The 19,218-nt window shown below is 48.4% G+C and overlaps 2 protein-coding genes across 3 annotated transcripts; both read right to left on the reverse strand.

Annotated features, from left to right (window-relative positions):
* Positions 1–1,877: 1,877 nt before the first annotated feature.
* Positions 1,878–6,243, reverse strand: DDAH2 (dimethylarginine dimethylaminohydrolase 2). 2 transcript variants are annotated; one of them, XM_049765140.1, is made up of 7 exons: positions 5,986–6,243; positions 4,797–5,143; positions 4,588–4,687; positions 4,393–4,466; positions 4,099–4,218; positions 2,363–2,512; positions 1,878–2,182 (listed from the first exon to the last, which is right to left on the reverse strand). In XM_049765140.1, the coding sequence occupies exons 2-7, from the start codon at positions 5,091–5,093 to the stop codon at positions 2,066–2,068; spliced, it is 858 nt and encodes a 285-aa protein (XP_049621097.1). In that variant the 5' UTR covers positions 5,094–5,143; positions 5,986–6,243; the 3' UTR covers positions 1,878–2,065. The 2 variants fall into 2 exon arrangements, with proteins under 2 accessions (XP_049621097.1, XP_049621098.1); XM_049765141.1 differs by lacking the exon at positions 5,986–6,243 and adding an exon at positions 5,306–5,344.
* A 348-nt stretch (positions 6,244–6,591) lies between these two features.
* On the reverse strand, positions 6,592–18,827 carry CLIC1 (chloride intracellular channel 1). Its single transcript, XM_049765142.1, has 6 exons — positions 18,634–18,827; positions 16,697–16,806; positions 16,406–16,531; positions 16,152–16,258; positions 12,774–12,955; positions 6,592–6,924 (listed from the first exon to the last, which is right to left on the reverse strand). The coding sequence occupies exons 1-6, from the start codon at positions 18,673–18,675 to the stop codon at positions 6,763–6,765; spliced, it is 729 nt and encodes a 242-aa protein (XP_049621099.1). The 5' UTR covers positions 18,676–18,827; the 3' UTR covers positions 6,592–6,762.
* Positions 18,828–19,218: the final 391 nt, after the last annotated feature.

The following is a 19,218-nucleotide window of genomic DNA, read 5'->3' on the forward strand; positions in this document are numbered from 1 at the left end:
TTCTTTTCTCTCCTTGACCTTTAGTTTTGTGTTCATTGGTCTTGGCTTTGGTACAAAGTATTGGGGCTTTGCTCAGTCACTTTGTCACTGTTCAGGCAAGTACCAGGTCAGTCTAAGGGAAATTCTTTAATCTGTAAGCATGCCTTTGCCCATTGTAGTTTCTTCTGCATCCCTCTTTCTGTTTGTTTGTTTGTTTTTTATCACACTCAGTGGCTCTCAAGGATTACTCCTGGCTCTGCCATCAGAAATTGCCCCTGGCAAGCACAGGGGACCATATGGGATGCTGGGATTCGAACCTCCTGGATCGGCTGCATGCAAGGCAAATGCCCTACCATTGTGCTATCTCTCTGGCCCTGCAAAATTAGAATTTTTTCTAATTTTTTCTTATTCACTGGGCATATTTTTAAGTGTAGCTTTCTCTCTCTTTTTTTGCATATTTTTTAAGTGTAGCTTTTTTCTTTTTTTTAAATTTTATTTTATTTGGGGGGGGGTCACACCCTGTGGTGGTGCTCAGGAGTTATTCCTGGCTCTACACTCAGAAATCGCTCCTGGCAGGCTCTGGGAACCATATGGGATGCCAGGATTTGAACCACTGTCCTTCTGCATGCAAGGCAAACACCCTACCTCTATGCTATCTTTCCGGACCTTAATGCCATTTCTGCCCCCTTTACTTTTCCTTGCACCTTGTTCTTTTTAGGTCACACCTGGCTGTGCTCAGAGGTTATTCCTGGGTTGGAATCATATGGGATTCTGGGGATTAAACCCAAGTCAGCCACGTGAAAAGCAAGTGCCCTACCCACTGTATTATCACTCCAGCCCTTGCATCCTTTTTTTTTTTTTTTTTTAAGTAAAAGCAGGTTTTATTCTGAAGAAGGGGAGGGTGAAGATAAAAAGCAAAAGAGAGACTTGAGAAAGTATGGGTTTCTCCAAAGGCATACAGAGCCCTGGTAGACATCTCAGAGTTAAAATATGAAAGTCTGGGGCCAGAGAGATAGCATGGAGGTAAGGCGTTTGCCTTTCATGCAGAAGGTCATTGGTTCGAATCCCGGCATCCCATATGGTCCCCCGTGCCTGCCAGGAGCAATTTCTGAGCATGGAGCCAGGAGTAACCCCTGAGCACTGCTGGGTGTGACCCCCCAAAAAAACACACACACACACACACACACACACAAAATGAAAGTCCACTATTCAAGAAGGGAGATGAGAGCAGCATGTGCGTATAGACAACATGTCCATATGCTGACAACACACATGTTACCCCCCTTTTACTTTGGCCATACATGCCCAGTGTTTACTCCTGGACTCTGCCTGGAAGTCACTTTTGAAGGTGCTTATGGGATTAGATGGAGTGCCAGGGATTAAACCTAGGTCTAATATTTGCAAGACAAGTGCCTTACTATCTTTCCAGCCCCACTAATATATGCTTTTATACTTAAGAAGCACCCTTATTTCTCTTATAACAGACTCCTGTGAACCATTTTATCATAACCTATAAGAATTTATAAGCAGTTTTTATGCTTTAAATTGCTAACTTTCTTGAAAGTTAGATATGGACCCTTTTCATTTTACTGCTAAGCTAAGTGAAAATGAATGTCCCGAAAACATAATTTCTTCCACTCCATCTGCTATTAGATAAATTCAGTGTGTGATCCATTCATCTTCACTTTTCTGCTCTATATAGGTTCACTACAATAGACATTTTGTCTGTCCATTTTGTGCCCATGCATTTATGATGGGGCTGGGTAATGAGTAAGTGCCTAACAAGGGAGGGTTTGATGCACAAAAGAGGCCTCCTTCCCAGCACTGAGCCCAGGTTTTATTTAGCCTTGCTCATGTCTTCCTGCTCCAGTAAAAAAGACACCAATCACAGCCCAATCTAAAAGGTCAGTTCTCTTTTATTAGTTCTGGGAGAAAGGACTCACCCAGTAGTCTCTATCATTTTCCTATACTAAGCCCTCCCCCATTTGTGGCCCTCTCCCTTTACTACCTATCTAACTAACCCTCCTTCCCCTCTACTTCTCAAGTTGCTCTTCCCTTGGTTTGCCAGGATCCCAAGGCCAGGCCGTCAGCTATGGGGGCGAGTGCTGAGAACCAGGCAGAGGGAGCTGAGGCCAGCGCCTGCTTTCTCCAGTTCTGAGCAGGACACAGGTACCAAGGTGACATCAGAAAGCTTCTGTAGTGCCTACAGGGAAAATATAAAGTGAGAAAAGGCAAGTAAGAACAGGAGGCCACAAGGACCCTCCTCCCACCCCTTCCAACCAGCTTAGCCTGGTTGCAGCTTAATTTTCCTCCTTTCTCCTACTAGAAGGCGAACTTTGCATTCTGGCTGGTTAGGATGGTGGGAGCTTCTCCCTTCCCTCACCTCCTGGCTATTGGGGAGGTCTCCACCACCACGGTGCAGAAGGAATGGGAGTGCACCAGGCAACCCAGGACGCAGAAAGAGACAGTCAGCAGCTGCATCATCTGGGAGGGTCAAGGAGGCATAGGGGTGGTCGGTCAGCATTGCCATTGCCTGGAAGAAATGAAGAAGATAGCATTTAAGGCCTTAAGTGATGAATGGCTCAACAAGGTAGAGCTTTGCATGCAGGAAGCTGTTTTTTTTTTTTTTTTTGGATATTTTTGCCATACCCAGTTTTGCTCAGGGTTATTCTGGCTCTGTGCTCAGGGATTACTCTTGGTGAGCCCCAGGCTTATATGGGGTACTAGGTATCAAAACTGGGTCAGCCACATGCAAGGCAAGTGCCTTACCCACTGTATTAACTCTTGGCCCCAGCCCAATCCCCTCCCGCAGGCTTGGGTTTAATCTCCAGCACTGAATGGTCCTCTGATATTACCAGAGTAGCCCTGAGCACTGCTGGGTATGGTTCCTTCCACCCCCACCTCAAAAAAAAGAGTGTTCAAGACTTAGGATTTCTCCACAATTGAGTCTGGCTGCCCTAGCACTGGGGACAGTTACACAGGTGGAATAATAACTATAGCATAGTAAGCACTACACTATTGCTTACTAAATATCAGGAAATGTTCTAAGAGCTAAAGTTACTCTTGTTACTATCCACCTTAGACTCATGTATTTTATTTTTTTTGGTTCTTTTTTGGGGGGTCACAACTGGCAGTGCTCAGGGTTACTCCTGGCTCTGTGCCCAGAAGTTGCTCCTGGCAGGAGGCTTGGGGGACCATATGGGATGCCAGGAATTGAACCGAAGTCTGTCCAGTATTAGCCGTGAGCAAGGCAAATGTCCTACCACTGTGCTATTGCTCTGGCCTCATCATGCATTTCTTTTAACTGCATTTTTAAAAATTGTTTTGTTTTGGGGCCACACTTCATGATGCTCAGGGATGACTTTTGGATTTTCACTCAGAAATCACTCCTGGCAGTGTTCAGGAGACCATATGAGATGACAGGGATCAAATCTGGGTCAGCCACATGCAAGGCAAAACGCCTTACTGTCTCTTACTTGCAACTGTCTTTCCTCTTCCCCTTAACCCCACCTATCTTCCAATTTACCTTCATGTGAGTTTACTTTTGGTTTTAGTTTTATTTTCGGTTTATACTCAGCTGTGCTCAGGGTTTACTCTTGGCTCTGAGCTCAGGGATCACTGCTGGTGAACTTGGTGGACCATATGGGGTTCCAGGACGGAACCCAGGCCATCAACAGAAGCTCCCTCTACCTGCTGTACTATCTATCTCTCCAGCCCCTTCATCTGAGTTTGGATGCCATCCCTGGAGAGTTTCTTGGAACAGGGAAAATATAATAATTGCCCCCGTTCCCCAGTCTCCCAGCTCCCTGGCCCTTTTAGTAACTTCATGTTAAATGGAGAGGGTCAGAGACAGCTTCGGCCTGCTGTGCATAATTCAATCCCAGGTACCACATGGTCCCCAAGCACCTCAGGGAGTACAGAACTGAGAGTAGAGATGCCCACCCTTTCAGTACTACTGGAGTGAGCCCCCCCCACAACAAAATCTGGCATAACATTAGATGGACAGACAGCTCAGCTTGAAGGTAACTGAGCCTGCCAGCTCCAGCCTTCTGCCCTGCCCTTCCTGCCAGGCTCCCCACCACGCCCACCCCTCCGATGGGTCCCAGGATTCTCTCTCACCCTGACAGCCTTTTGGGCAGCTTCACTGCTACCGGCCACCACAGTGCGGGGTCCCCCCATGCCACAGAGGCCACGTAGGTGGGAAGAGCTCGAAACGGGCACTGTGGAGACTGCAAAATCCTAAAGAAAACAAGAGAAAGAATTCCCCAGACGGAGGGGTGAGAAGATGTCCACAAACACCGGCTGTTCTTTCTCTCCAGTCCAGCCGCCTCAGGGACGCCCCCATCCCTACTAGCCCCACCCCACTCCACCCCCGCGCCCCATCTCACCCCCCAAGACGGTCCAGCTGCTCACCCGGAAAGTGTCAGCCACAAACTCAGCTCCACGGTGATTGGTCCACTTGGAGAGGCCCACGAAAAACTCCCGGCCTGAAGGCAGGAGTGGAGGGGCCGGAGATTAGAGGGGTGGGTGGGAGGCAGCTGGAAACAAGACTCTGGGGCGCCCCTTCTCCCAACCTCTGCTTCCCAGGGCCAGGCAGCCCGGCCTCACCGGTGAAGAGAACGTCAGTGCCGTCCAGCGTGGCGTTTTCGTCCCCCATCTCCACAATCCGGAGCCCCAAGTCCTGGAGGGCTTTGCGGACCCCATCGACCTTCGCGCCAGGAGGGCAGGGGTCGAGACATTATCACCCTCGTTTCTAAACAACCCCCTGCCATAGGCATTTCCTCCCCTCCTGCACCCCACAGCACCCCGACTATTACCTCCGGTCTCCGGGATGGGCTCCAGGGCCTCGTGATCAGGGCTGTGTCCCCTTGGATGACAGCAGTGTCACCGAGCAGTGGTCCCAGCGGCAGCAACTCTTCGGGAGGCAGTTCTATCAACTGCAGCCCCAATCGCTGCCTCAGTTTACCCCCGAGCACCCCGTGCTCTCTCTGAGCTTTGGCCAGGTCCAGAGCTGGGAGACCGGCTCCCACAGCTTCCCCCGATGCCAGGCTCTCAGGGACCCCCCGGATCAGGGCATGGGAGCAGCGGCCCAGCCCTTCCCCTGGCGTCCCCATCCCATGCACACTGACAGTGCAGTCCTGGGAGTTTCTCTCGTTTCACCTGTCTGGGGAGAAGGGACAGAAAGAAAGTGGGGAGACAGAAAAGAGACAAGCGGAGAAGAGAAAAAGGGCATGCATGGGTGGTGGTGAAGAGCGCCCCAGTCTTCCTTCCACCCCGCCCACCCATTCCAGGCCTTTCTCTCCCACTGCCCAATTCCAGCTCGCACCCTTGCAGCTCAGCGGCTTTAGACGAAGTCCTGGAAGCAAGATCTAGAGCCCTAATCTCCTCAACACCTGTTGCCCAGCTCAGGGGCTTCGTGGGGACCCTGCCGCGCGCCCCTCTTGGCAGCCGCTAGGATGCGCTCACTCCCCAAAAATGCAGCGATCCCACCCCCTTAACCCTCAGCTGCTCGCCTGCTACAGGAGAGACTCCAAGTGCAGCGAGGGAGGCACAGAGATTCTGGGACGGCAGGAGACCGCTAAGCGGGTACCAGGGTCCGAGGGATGGAAGTCAGGGATGGATAAACAAGAAAGGAGGAGCAGGTCCGGGAGAGAGGATGGAGAAACCTCAAGAGTTAAAAAAAAAATCTCTCCCCACCCAGGCCCGGTCATGCTACCCTTAGCTCGACCCAGTACAAACCAGACCCAGTCCCCAAGGACTGGGAGAGGTCCATAAGGAACCCCAGAGGGGCGGGAGCTGGGCTGGGGGCGTGGTTCTGGGGAGCTGGCACCACTCTGGACACTGGACCCAGCCCCCGGATCTCCCTGTCCAGCGATTTCCCAAAGCCCATCCCGCACAGCTCTGCAGCCAAATGCTGTCCCCTTGCACTCTGCCCTGTGCAACACTCCCAAACTCTGGCTCCTGCACGCACGATTGTAGGGGGGACACCTCCCATCCCAGACTCACCTCCTGCGGCCACACCTACAGCCTGATCGTGGCTGGGGCCCCACCCCCCAAGAAGAGTTGGTGGAAAAAGGAGTCCTCGGCTTCAAGCTTTGGAACTTGGAGCTCTGGTTTTTGAAGGGTCGCAGAGTAATCCAGCTCAAGTATTCTAGTGGGGTGGGGGCGCGGCAGTCTGGCTGCTAGCGGGCATTGTCTAAGCTGGGACGGGGCGGAGCCTCGCAGGCCAAGCCCATTCCGCCCAGCTAAGCTTCGCCCACTGCACCCCCTTTCTCTGAATTCGGTCCCGCCTCTCCAAGGCTGCCCGGGCCCACCCTGAGCAAAGCCAGCTCTGGCGGCTGGGCTGCAAATGTGACATGGATCACAAGACAGTGGCTTACAGTGAACCGGCTGTGAAAATGGTAGCCCCCACCACCAACACCCCTCTTCTTAATTCCAGGCTTCTGCCCTGAGTGCAAGGTCACTGAACCACTCTTCATTCCGAGACACCCACATTTCAAGCCCCCTTTGTGTAAAAAAGCAACACTAGATTTTTTCCTTCGGTATTTTATTACTGAAATACATTGTCCTACCCACCCCACCCCACCCCACAATAAAAACCACCCACAACTTCAGCCTTTCTCTTCACTGCCACCTCCCACCACCCCCCCAGCCAGCCCTGCACAAATGCTCCAGGATTCTCTGCCCACTGACCATTCTGGAGTGTGTCCATTGGGTAGCCATGTGCAAACTACCCTGAGCCTTTGTGGAAAAAAATGATGGGGTCAAGGGAGCCCTGGGGCCCTATTTGAGGGCCCTGGCTACTTGCTCGTAGGCCAGCTCAATTTCCTCATCATCTGGACAGGTGGAGGCAAATTCTTCCCGGCCATAGGCATTTCGCAAGTACCTATGCACCCCTCGGAAGGCCTCAGGGATGGAGAATCCACGATACTTCTTACATACAACCTAGGGTTAGAGAAGAGTAGCACAAGTTAGCCTCACAGAGACAAGACTGCCTTGCTTGTGGTTTCCCAAAGCTTATATTAAAGTATTTTCTGGTTCTTAGGATTGGAAAGACAGTATAGGGGTTAGAGTGCTTGCCGTCACTAGGCCAACCTGGGTTTGATCGTCAAACCTGACATCCCATATGATCTTTTGCACATTGCCTGGAGTAATTTCAAGTCAGAGCCAAGAGTAACCCCATGAGCATTGTCAGGTGTGTGGCCACAAATCTAAAACATTAATGACTTTATTTATTTTTTTTTTAAATAACATTATTTCTTTTCTTTTTTGTTTTTTTTTTGTTTTGTTTTGTTTTGGGGGGCCACACCCGTTTGATGCTCAGAGGTTACTCCTGACTAAGTGCTCAGAAATTGCCCCTGGCTTGGAGGGACCATATGGGACACCGGGGGATAGAAACACAGTCCTTCCTTGGCTAGTGCTTGCAAGGCAGACACCTCACCTCTAGCGCCACCCCACCGGCCCCTAAAAACTTTATTTTATTTTATTTTTATTTTGTTTTTGGGCCACACCCAGTGATGCTCAGGAGTTACCCCTGGCTACGTGCTCAGAAATCGCCCCTGGTTTGGGGAACCATATGGGATGCCAGGGGATCAAACTGAAGTCTGTCCCAGGTTAGCTGCCTGTAAGGTAAATGCCTTACCATTTGCGCCACTGCTCTGGCCCCTAAAACATTAAAAACATTAAATATTTTCTAGCCCAAGCATTCAAGAACCTTTATTTCCCTCTTTCTATAATTCTTTTTGTTTGTTTTTGTTTTGTTTTGAGGTCACACCTGGCGGCGTTCAGGAGTTACTCCTGTCTCTGCACTCAGAAATCACTCCTGGCAGCCACAGGGGACCATATGGGATGCCGGGATTTGAACCACCATCTGTCCTGGTTCAGCTGCTGCAAGGCAAACGCTCTACTGCTGTGCTATCTCTCCAGACCCTCCTTCTATACTTCTTACTTCCCATATTCATCATCTTCTCTAAGAGACAGCTAGGTCTCACTAGGTACCAGACTACCTTACTAGTATGTAAGGCTCTTACCAACCTTGCATGAGTATGACCTTGATTCGATCCCCAGAACTCTATATGGTCCTCAAGCCCTGTCAGGAGTGATCACTGAATGCAAAAACTAAGAGTAAGCCCTGAGCACCACTGGGTATGGCCTCAAAATCAAAAACTAAAACAATAAAAAAAAAACCTCTACCTGCAGTCTTTTTTTGTTTTTTGTTTTTTTGGGGGTCATACCCGGCAGCGCTCAGGGATCACTCCTGGCTTCACACTCAGAAATCACTCCTGGCAGGCACAGGGGACTATATGGGATGCCTGGATTCGAACCACCGTCCTTCTGCATGCAAGGCAAATGCCTTACCTTCATGCTATCTCTCCGGCCCCTACCTGCAGTCTTATAATGTCTATATCCTCCTTCTCTACTGAAATCCTGGCCAACTATAATCAGCCTTTATTTCAGACCATCCTCTTCCATGGTACTACTTTTTCTCCTTTTAAAATATAACTCACAAATCATAAAAAATTATGTTTTTACAGATTTTTTTATTGTTTATTTTGGAGGGACCACATACCCAGTGGTGCTCAGAATCCTGAGATACTAGGGATTGATCCTGGACCTCCAGGATACAAAACTCAACTCATTGACTGAGCTATCTGTCTAGGGGTCTCAAACTCGCGGCCCGAGGGCCATTTGCGGCCCTCCGTACATTTTGTGGCCCTGCCCTAGAAGAATCTTTTTTTGTTTTGTTTTGTTTTAGTTGTTTGGGTCACACCCCCCAATGTTCAAGGCTTACTACTGACTTTGCACTCAAGGATCACCCCGACTTTGCCTCCTGCGGCCCCCAGGTAAATTGAGTTTGAGACCCCTGGGTAACTTTGGTCTGTTTTACTTTGTATTTTTTGTTTGTTTATTTTTATTTTTGGGCCACACCTGTTGATGCTCAGGGGTTGCTCCTGGCTAAGTGCTCAGAAATCACTCCTGGGGCCCGGAGAGATAGCACAGCGGTGTTTGCCTTGCAAGCAGCCGATCCAGGACCAAAGGTGGTTGGTTCGAATCCCAGTGTCCCATATGGTCCCCCGTGCCTGCCAGGAGCTATTTCTGAGCAGATAGCCAGGAGTAACCCCTGAGCACCTCCAGGTGTAGCCCAAAAACCAAAAAAAAAAAAAAAACAAAACAGAAATCACTCCTGGACTCTGCACTCAGGGATCACTCCTGGTGGGCTCAGGGAAATCATATAAGATGCCAGAAATCAAACCTAGGTCAGCTGCATGCAAATTAAGAGTCCTACCTTCTGAACTATTGCTCTGATCCCTACTCCCTTGACTTTTAACCATGTGATTGTCTAATCTTTTCAATTAAACCAGTCTTTTTTTTTCTCTCTCTCTCTTTTTTTTTTTTTTTTTTTGGTTTTTGGGTCATACCCGCAGTGCTCAGGGGCTACTCCTGGTTCTACACTCAGAAATCGCTCCTGGAAAGCTCAGGGGACCATATGGGATGCCGGAATTCAAACCATCATCCTTCTGCATGCAAGGCAAATGCCTTACCCCCATGCTATCTCTCTGGCCCCCAATCTTTTTCAAAGTGGGTAAAATCATCCCAGGAGCAATGTCACTAGAAAGATTGGGGGTAAGGAAGTGGGAATGATCAATGGTAGCCTCTAATGCAACTGAATAGGAGCTTAAAGCTCCTATTTTTTTTTTAAATTATTTTTTAAAGCAAAATACTTTTTTCCACTCTGTAAAGACAATAGTAGGTCATAAAAGTTTGGTCTAGGGGCCGGAGAGATAGCATGGAGGTAAGGCATTTGCCTTTCATGCAGGAGGTCATGGGTTCGAATCCCGGCATCCCATATGGTCCCCCGTGCCTGCCAGGAGCAATTTCTGAGCCTGGAGCCAGGAATAACCCCTGAGCACTGCCGGGTGTGACCCAAAAACCAAAAAAAAAAAAAAAAAAAAAAGTTTGGTCTAGATATCAAATTATGGGTCAGAGAAAGCACTCATCAGATTGATTTTATGCTTTTCATAAAGGAAGCCAAGGCTCAATCCCTGATACCACATAATTCCCTGAGTACCACCAATGCTGAGCCCAAAGTAGTAGTCCTTTCAGGTGTGCTCTCAAATAAATAAATGTTAGTTGTTTTGAGAACAAGAAAGGACTAACCACACGTCTTTGTTTCAGTCTAGTCTAGAGAGATAGTACAGCAGGTAGGGTTGCCTTGCACACACCGACCTGAGTTCAATCCCTGGCCATCTTATATGGTCCTTGAAACTAGCAGGATTTTTCCTGGAGTGCAGAGTCAGGAGTAAGGCCAGGAACACTACTGGGTGTGGCAACAAAACAAAAACAAAACTCTGTGTTTATACAAAAATGTTCAGTACATAGCTGTGTGGCAAACTGCCTTTTGGCTGTTTCATAATCAAAACCATAGCTTTGAAGCCTTAATAAAAATATGGGAGATTTTTGGTTTGGGGTCATAACCTAGGTGCTCAGGGGCTATGTCTAGCTGAATACTCAAAAGTGACCCTTGGTGCTTGGGGGACCATATACAGTGAAAGGAATTAGAATTTAAGTCAGCAGCATGGAAGGCAACACCTTACCTGACTAGCATGTGAGAATTCTGAGTTGGTGACTCTTAGGCATTACTGGCTGTGGCCCTTGTAGCTCCTGGGCCTGAGCACCAAATAGAAAAACCCACACCACAAGGCCAGAAATGGCCAGGAATGTGTATGCACGCATGTGCAAACATGCGTATACACATACAAACACACCTACATACACACACAGGAAGTAGAAGTTTTGACTCGAGTTAAAACTTTTCCTTTTGGGGCTGGAGAGATAGCATGGAGGTAAGACGTTTGCCTTTCATGCAGAAGGTCATTGGTTCAAATCCTGACATCCCATATGGTCCCCCGAGCCTGCCAGGAATGATTTCTAAGCGTGGAGCCAGGAGTAACCCCTGAGCGCTACCGGGTGTGACCCCCCAAAAAAAAATTTAAAAGAAAAACAAAAAAAACTTTTCCTTTCAGGGTCAGAGTGAAAGCACAATGGAAGGGTGTTTGCCTTGCACATGGTCAAACTGGGTTCGATCCCTAGCACTTCATAAGGTCCTTTGAGCCTGCCAGGAGGGATTCCTGAGTGCAGAGCCAGGAAGTAATAATCCCTAAGCACCGTTAGATTTGGTCCATAATCACCAAACTTTTTCCTTTGTGGGGGGATCTTGCCAATGGAGTCACCAAGGGTACATGCAGCAATGCTTGAGGACAAGGAGGCCATAGAAGTACTAGGGATGAAACCCAAGCTCCTATACATGCCAAGCATGAGTTCTAGCCTTTTGATGTATTTCCCAGATCCAGAAAGAGCTTTTTGTTTTTGCTTTTTTTGTTTGTTTGTTTGTTTGTTTTTTGGGTCACATCCGGTGACGCTCAGAAGTTACTCCTGGCTCTGTGCTCAGAAATTTCTCCTGGCAGGCACAGGGAACCATATGGGATGCTGGGATTCAAACCATCTCACTTGAATCAGCTGTGTGCAAAGCAAACACCCTACTACTGTGCTATCTCTTTGGCTGTTTTTTGCTTTTGTACCATATTCTGTTGATATAATAACAGTTGGACTTGGACACACCCCTTGGATGCCTCCACTGTAATGACAGTTGAACTTGGACATGCCCCCTGTCATGCTGGGTATAAAAGGAAAAATTTGGACCCTGGAGGGCCGGGAAGGATAGTGACCAGAGCTGCACCTGCTAGTCAACAGGGGGCCAGAGATAAAGCATTGGTGAAATGCTGCCTGCTTTGTATATCTCTCTCTCTCTCTCTTAAACCCAGGCCTCCCCTCTAGCGCCCGCCTTCTCCCTTCAGCTCCCCCCACCCCCAACCTCTGGCTGATGAATTTTCTTCCCTCCTTCTCTCTGAAACCTCCTTGCAGTGGCAGTAGCAGGCCACAGGCTCCAGGAGGGAATGAAAAAAGATTCTTGGTTTCTATACCACCCCACTTTGTTCTGGGTAAGTAGTCACTATACACTTGGTGGTACTTAGAGGCTATTACTGGATCAGTGCTCAGAGGTCTCTCCTGGTGGTGCTTAGGGTACCATACTGTGCTAAGGATCAAATCCACAACTCCACATGAAAAACACATGTGTTAGCCCTTTGAGCTTTCTCCCCAGACCCCAGGAAGACCATTCTTGAAAGCAATGCTAGGACACTTTATTTTTTGTTTTGGGGGCATACCCAGTGGTGCTCAGACATTATTCCTGGCACTGCATTCAGAAATCACTCCTGGCAGGCTCAAAGTTCATATGGGATGCTGGGGATTGTACCGGGGCTGACTGCATGCAAAGCAAATGCCTTCTCCACTGTGCTATTACTAAATCCCAGGACACTGGTTTAAATGCATGGCATATAATATCACTATTTGTTAATATGCATGGCTTAAAATAAATTATTTAAAATAAGTGTTATTTCCAGCAAATTCAGTCATGGATAAATGAGGTGATGTCTGTAACATTCTAAGAAATCTTTTTTTTTTTTTTGGGCCACACCCGGCGATGCTCAAGGGTTACTCCTAGCTGTCTGCTCAGAAATAGCTCCTGGCAGGCACGGGGGACCATATGGTACACCGGGATTCGAACCAACCACCTTTTGTCCTGAATCGGCTGCTTGCAAGGCAAACACTGCTGTGCTATCTCTCCGGGCCCCATTCTAAGAAATCTTAAGGAAGTGGAGTAGTTGTCACAGGAAGCCCAAATCGGAGCTTCTAAAGAGTCACATGAGCCACAATCTTCCCTAGTGACCACCCACCTGTACTATGTGAAGCTTTGGCAACAGGTTGCAATCAGCCAGAGTGAGTTCATTGCCATCCAGAAACTTCCTCTGAGAGATACCCTCATCTTCAGCACTGGTTTCATCCACTTCATCTGGGAGTGGGGATGTCAAGTAGTTGTCTAAAACTTTCAGGGCTTTCAGGAGCCCCTTCTCCAGGTCTGTGAAAGAGAGAATTGGTAAGAATACCAGAAGATAGGGCCCGGAGAGATAGCACAGTGGAGTCTGCCTTGCAAGCAGCCGATCCAGGACCTAAGGTGGTTGGTTCGAATCCCGGTGTCCCATATGGTCCCCCGTGCCTGCCAGGATCTATTTCTGAGCAGACAGCCAGGAGTAACCCCTGAGCACCGCTGGGTGTGGCCCAAAAAACAAACAAACAAAAAAAGAATACCAGAAGATAGACAAAACTGAGTTATGCCCAAGAGAGATAGTTCAGTAGGTAAAGTGCCTGCCTTGCATGCAGAGCCAGAAGTAAACCTCTGCATTGCTGTGTATGGTCTCAAATTAATAATAATAATAATAATAATAATAATAATAATAATAATAATAATTTCAAAAGGTGGGGCCAGAAAGTGGGTAGGTGGTTACCTAGATGTGGTGACCTGGGTTTCATCCCTGGCACCCCAGATGGTACCTTGAGACATCTGAATAGCTAAGTATGATAAGTGATAGCTTATTGCAGAGCCAGGAATAACCCTTGAGCACAGCCAAGTGTGATCACCATTCCCTCCCAAAAAGTGGGGGAAAGGACCACAGCAGTAGGGCATTTGCCTTGCATGTGGAAGACCCGGGAAGGACCCAGGTTCAATCCCCAGCATCCCATATGGTCCCCTGAGCCTGCCAGGAATGATTTCTGAGTGCAGAGCCAGGAGTAACCCCTTAGAACTGCTGGGTATGTCCTAAAAAAAAGAGGGGGGGCGAGGGCTGGGCAGTGGTAGAGGGATTAATAATTTCACTTATCAAAACCATTAAAGTTGACACTATGGGGGTTGGAGAGATAGCATGGAGGTAAGGCATTTGCCTTTCATGTAGGAGGTCATCGGTTCGAATCCCGGCGCCCCATATGGTCCCCTGTGCCTGCCAGGAGCAATTTCTGAGCCTGGAGCCAGGAATAACCCCTGAGCACTGCCGGGTGTGACCCAAAAACCACAAAAAAAAAAAAAAAAAAAAAAGTTGACACTATTATAGCCATGATAACAAAAATATACATATACACAAAAAGGGGACCAGAGCTATAGTCCACTGGCCAGGGCATTTGTCTTACACAAGGCCAACCCAGGTTTGGTCCCAGGCTCAGGAATGGCTCCTGAGTGCAGAGCTAGGAGTAAATCCTGAATACTGCTGGGTGTAGCCCTCCTCTTTTTTCCAAAAAAAGTATTATTTACAAAAAAGACAAAGAAAAGTATTTTTAAAGGAGGTGGGTCAGAGAGATGGTACTAAAGACTGAACTCAAACTGCTTATGTGGAATAGCTGGGTTTAATCTGAGTGTGGACCAAAGCATCACCACCCTCCTCAAAAAAAAAAAACAAGGGCTGGAGAGATAGCATGGAGGTAAGACGTTTGCCTTTCATGCAGGAGGTCATCGGTTCAAATCCCAGCGTCCCATATGGTCCCCCGTGCCTGCCAGGAGCAATTTCTGAGCCTGGAGCCAGGAATAACCCCTGAGCACTGCCGAGTGTGACCCAAAAACCACAAAAAAAAAAAAAAAAAAAAAACACAACAATAAAAAGGGGGGTGGGGTGGGGGAACTAAAGCCAGGGAAATAGTTTAAAGTTCTGTATATATGCTTTGCCTGCTGGAGACCCAGGTTCCAACCTTGGCAAATATGGTCCTTCCAGCAAAGGGAGTGTGACCTCTAAACCAAAAACAAAGAAAGGGAAAGAAAAGAAAAAGAAAAAAAGTAATGAACAATGTCATTAGTTTTTTTTTTAAGTATTATTCTTTTTTTTTTTTTTTTTTGGTTTTTTGGGCCACACCCGGTGGTGCTCAGGGGTTACTCAGAAATAGCTCCTGGCAGGCACGGGGGACCATATGGGACACCGGGATTTGAACCAACCACCTTAGGTCCTGGATTGGCTGATTGCAAGGCAAACGCCGCTGTGCTATCTCTCCGGGCCCTTAAGTATTATTCTAAGTACTTTATATATAAAAACTCACTTCTGACATCAATCCATAAAAATAATGTCATCCTCATTTTATAGATCTAGAAATGGATTTGCAGATAGGCTAAAAAATAATTGCACAGTGGTTGAGAGATAGCATGGAGGTAGGGCATTTGCCTTGCATACAAAAGGATGGTGGTTCAAATCCCGGCATCCCATTTGGTCCTCTGAGCCTGCCAGGATTGATTTCTGAGTATAGAGTCAGGAGGAACCCCTGAGAGCTGCCCCCCCCCAATAATAATAATTACACAAAATCACATAGCAAAGAAGATTTGTGCTCAGTAATCTGGATCTAGAATCACTGTTTATAAGTACATCCCTATTTTATCAGTCCACCAACTAATGTGCCCTGGGGCAGAAAAGACTAAGGAGCAATAAAGAGTGGTTTAAAAGTCATAATCCCCATGAGCTAGGGTTGTAGCACAGTGGTAGAGCACTTGCTTTGAATGTGTGAGGCCCTGGGTTTGATCCCCAGGAGCACCAAACCAAATAAAAAAAATTATGACTCAAGCTAGAGATGTAGCTTATTGATAGAACACAGGCCTTCAGAATGATAGCACAGCAGGTAGTGTATTTGCCTTGCACGCAGATGCCTTGGGTTTGATCCCCAATATCCTATAAAGTCCCTTGAGCCTAGTAGGCCTTAAAGAATCATGAACCATGGGAGGCAAGGGAAATTATTCAAGTGGCTCGAGTATGTGCTTTGTTTGGAGCAGGTCTGAGTTTGATTCCTAGAATATGGTCCTCAAACCACAACTGGGGATTGGGTATGGGCTCCATATCCTAAAAATAAGTCATGAATTTATGGAATTGCAATAAATTAAGCAAAATTAAAGTGAGAGTTGGTGTAGTGGTTTGTCAACAGCTACTTCATCAATCTAAAAACAATTTTTGGGTGCCTGAAATGCTTCCCAACATCTGAATCTTATCCATTCCTCTTTTTCTTCTTCTTCTTCTTTTTTTTTTGTTTTTTTTTTTTGTTTGTTTGTTTTGTTTTGTTGTTTTTTTGGTCACACCAGGCAGTGCTCAGGGGTTACTTCTGGCTTTATGCTCAGAAATCACTCCTGGCAGGCTTGGGGGACCATATGGAATGCCGGGATTCTAACCACCATCATTCTGCATGCAAGGCAAATACCTTACCTCCATGCTATCTCTCCGGCCCCATCCATTCTTCTTAGGAACCAAAAAACTCACTGTCATTAAGTGCTGGGTTTGAATTCTTGATGTAAGCAGAAAATTTGGCAAAGATGTCCAGTCCAGCTGTGTTGGATTCAGGATTCAGAGCAGCCAGTTTGGGGTACCTGTAAGTCAATGGAGAAACAGAATAAGAGTTCTTCTGGGGAAGAACTCAACAACTCCGTTCCAGTCCACCACTGCCTGTTTGCCATTTTTTCTATCTCTCCCTCTCATACTACTCACTTCCCCTTTCTGAATGACCCTATACCTACTTGGGGGGGCACAGCACTGCCTCCAGGAACTCCTCAATTTTGTTGGTGTCTGTGTGTACTTCATTGCTGTATAGGAGGAATGGGAGCTGTCCCCCAGGACAGAGCTTCTGTACTGCCTCAGTCCGCCTGGAAAAAAGATCAACTATGAGTTTGGGAAAAGAGGATCAGATGGGAGATGGGGGTAGAGAAGATGAAAGAAAAAAGGGGCTTCAGAATAAAAACTTCAAGGTGAGAGTGTGACTGCACATGTGTGCACCCAAGGGGTTCACAGAGGAACAGAAGAGGGCCTACCTCTTGGTGTCAACAGTGGTGACATTAAAGGTAACTCCTTTGAGCCAGAGCACCATGAAGAGTCTCTGAGAGAAGGGGCAGTTTCCAATCTTCGCCCCATCACTGCCAGCCTGAAAAGCAACCCCACACCCAAAATTAGGCCAGTGTACCCACCCTCACTACTTAGCCATTCTCTCTGATCCATTCATGTCACCTTGTCTCTTCACTACACTCTTGCCTAGTAGTACCTCTCTCACCAAAACTAGGTTCTCCCATATGGGGGACTGGGTCACACCAGGGGCGGATCATTCAGAAGCTTTAGGCACACTTCCTCTTCTGCCCTCAGAGAAGTGAGGACATCAAGTTAGGCAGAGGAAACCAGAGTTAGGAAACAGGGAGGATCTGGGCCCTAGAGAGAGAAAATGAACAAATAGCATACTTCATTTTCTATGTACTAATCTAAGCACTTGACATATAAATTTTTGCTTAATTTTCACATCAATCTATGAATAACCCCTAAAGATATATACTCTGATGAGGCCTTGGTTCCTGAAGGAAGTAGCAACTGCTGAGGGTAGGGTTTGAAAGCCAGTGACTTCTCCACCTTTCACCCAAGCTGGTACCTGGATGGGAGAGTCCAGGGTCTCTAAACCTTGCCCTGGAGATACAGTGGGCCTTGCAGAGGGGCTGTCCTCTAATTGGCAGGTGGTGACTTCATCCCCCAAGGGACACCTCCCCTTAGCTGAGGGTGATTCATCTCACTGCTCCAGCCTCAGCAGCTTCCTTCCTGGCAAAGAGCGGGGGTGGGGACCTGAGAGGCAGCAGCAGGCTTGGCAGTCTGGGTACTTCCCAGTCTCTGCCCCCAAACACCAGCCAGCTTCTAACTCCCACCCTCCCCAGACCCTGTTAGGGTCTCTCCAGGGCTCTGAATTCAGAGGATTCCTCATAACTGGGCAGGCCAAAATCTACAGTACAGCCTCACCCTTGAGTAAAAATAGCCCTTTAGGCTAGGGTGAAAGCGAGTTGGGGACCACACCTAAAGTGGTGGGGGATGGATCCAGCAGGCTGGACTTGGTCTGGCTGCGAGTAGTAGAGTGGTAAAGGCTGCCAGTGGAGGCCTGGCCAAGCAACCAAGGAGAAACTGGCTATAACACACACAGATGAACAAAAGGGAGGAAGTGGAGAGAAAGGCGGCAGGAAAGTGAAGCGTGGGGAGAATGTGCAAAGTAGGAGGCACAGACAGAGGAGGAGGCAGAGTTGTCACATAGGAAGAGAGAGAAAGCAGGACCTAGAGGAGAGGGGCCTGTGCCATCCAAAGGCTGTGGGGGCTCCTCTCCTCAACCACACCCACACAGAGGGAAGGAATTTTGGGGAGTTCTACAACCTCCAAACCTTAAACATCCTAACCCAACTTTCCTCTAGTCTAGAGTTTGGTGGCTCTCCCCTAGGGTAGCTTTGCAGCAGCACCAGCTAAAATGTCATCGTGCCATCAGCTCCCTTTCTCGAGTTTCCACAATTGCCCGGGATTTCCCACGCACATCCATCACTTCATCCCCACACCTTCTTCCTGGAAACTTGGGGTGCACACACACAAAAACACCTCAACCTCCCCAGCCGAAACTCCCCCACCCACGACTGTCTGCGGGCTGCTCCCCCAACCCCATTCCAGTCCAGTCCATTTCCAATCCTGGGTCCCCCTCTACACCCCAGTCCTTCAGGCTGCTGGAAACTTCACTTTGAGCAACTTTGCGAGTGGAGTTAACGACTTCTCATTTACCTGCACCTTCCTCTTCTCCTCCCCCACCTTGCCCGCACGCACACACACCCCCAAATAGTGCCCAAGGGGCTGGGGGTTAAGGAAGGAAGAAGGGATTAAGGGGGTTGGGGCTGGAGGTGGTGAAAAGTGAGAGTCGCCTTCCAGGGATTCCGAGGGTGGCCTGGAGAGGGGCAGTTCTTACCTTCACGAACAGTTCGACTTGGGGTTGCTGCTCTTCAGCCATAGTTGCGACGGGGCCAGGAAGCGTCGTGGCTTGGGGGAACTGGGAGGGGCGAGGCCGGGGAAGGCGGGTCTCTCGGGCTGGAGTCGCACCCCCAGACCTAGGGCTGTGCCTTGGGCGCACACCAGCCCCGCACACCTGTTCACTCTGGACCCACCGTCGGCCACCGACTCAGTACCACCAGCCCTGTCCGTTCCCGGGTAGAATCGGGGAGTAGCTGACTCACAGGGCGGTCCCGCCCTGAATCTAGGGAGGGGATGAGAGGGGAGGGACTCCACAATCTAGGGAGTGGGTCCTCAAGTCTCCCGGGGGACTCGGAATGGGGTGTTGAGGAAAAGAGATCTCTTGGACTTAGCTGTTTCTCCACTGGTTTTCTTGAACACAAGTCTTTTGGAATGCCTCAGTTTCCCTGCTTTGTTATAAGAAGTCCCCAAGATTCGGGACTTCCACTTGACTCTCATTCTCTTCACTCCCCCTTCACTTTCACACAGGAAATTTGACACCCCTTAGAGAGCCACCCTTGTGGTCCTTCCTGAAAGGGACTTT

The sequence above is a fragment of the Suncus etruscus genome, chromosome 18, assembly GCF_024139225.1.
Source record: "Suncus etruscus isolate mSunEtr1 chromosome 18, mSunEtr1.pri.cur, whole genome shotgun sequence".
Lineage (NCBI taxonomy): Eukaryota > Metazoa > Chordata > Mammalia > Eulipotyphla > Soricidae > Suncus > Suncus etruscus.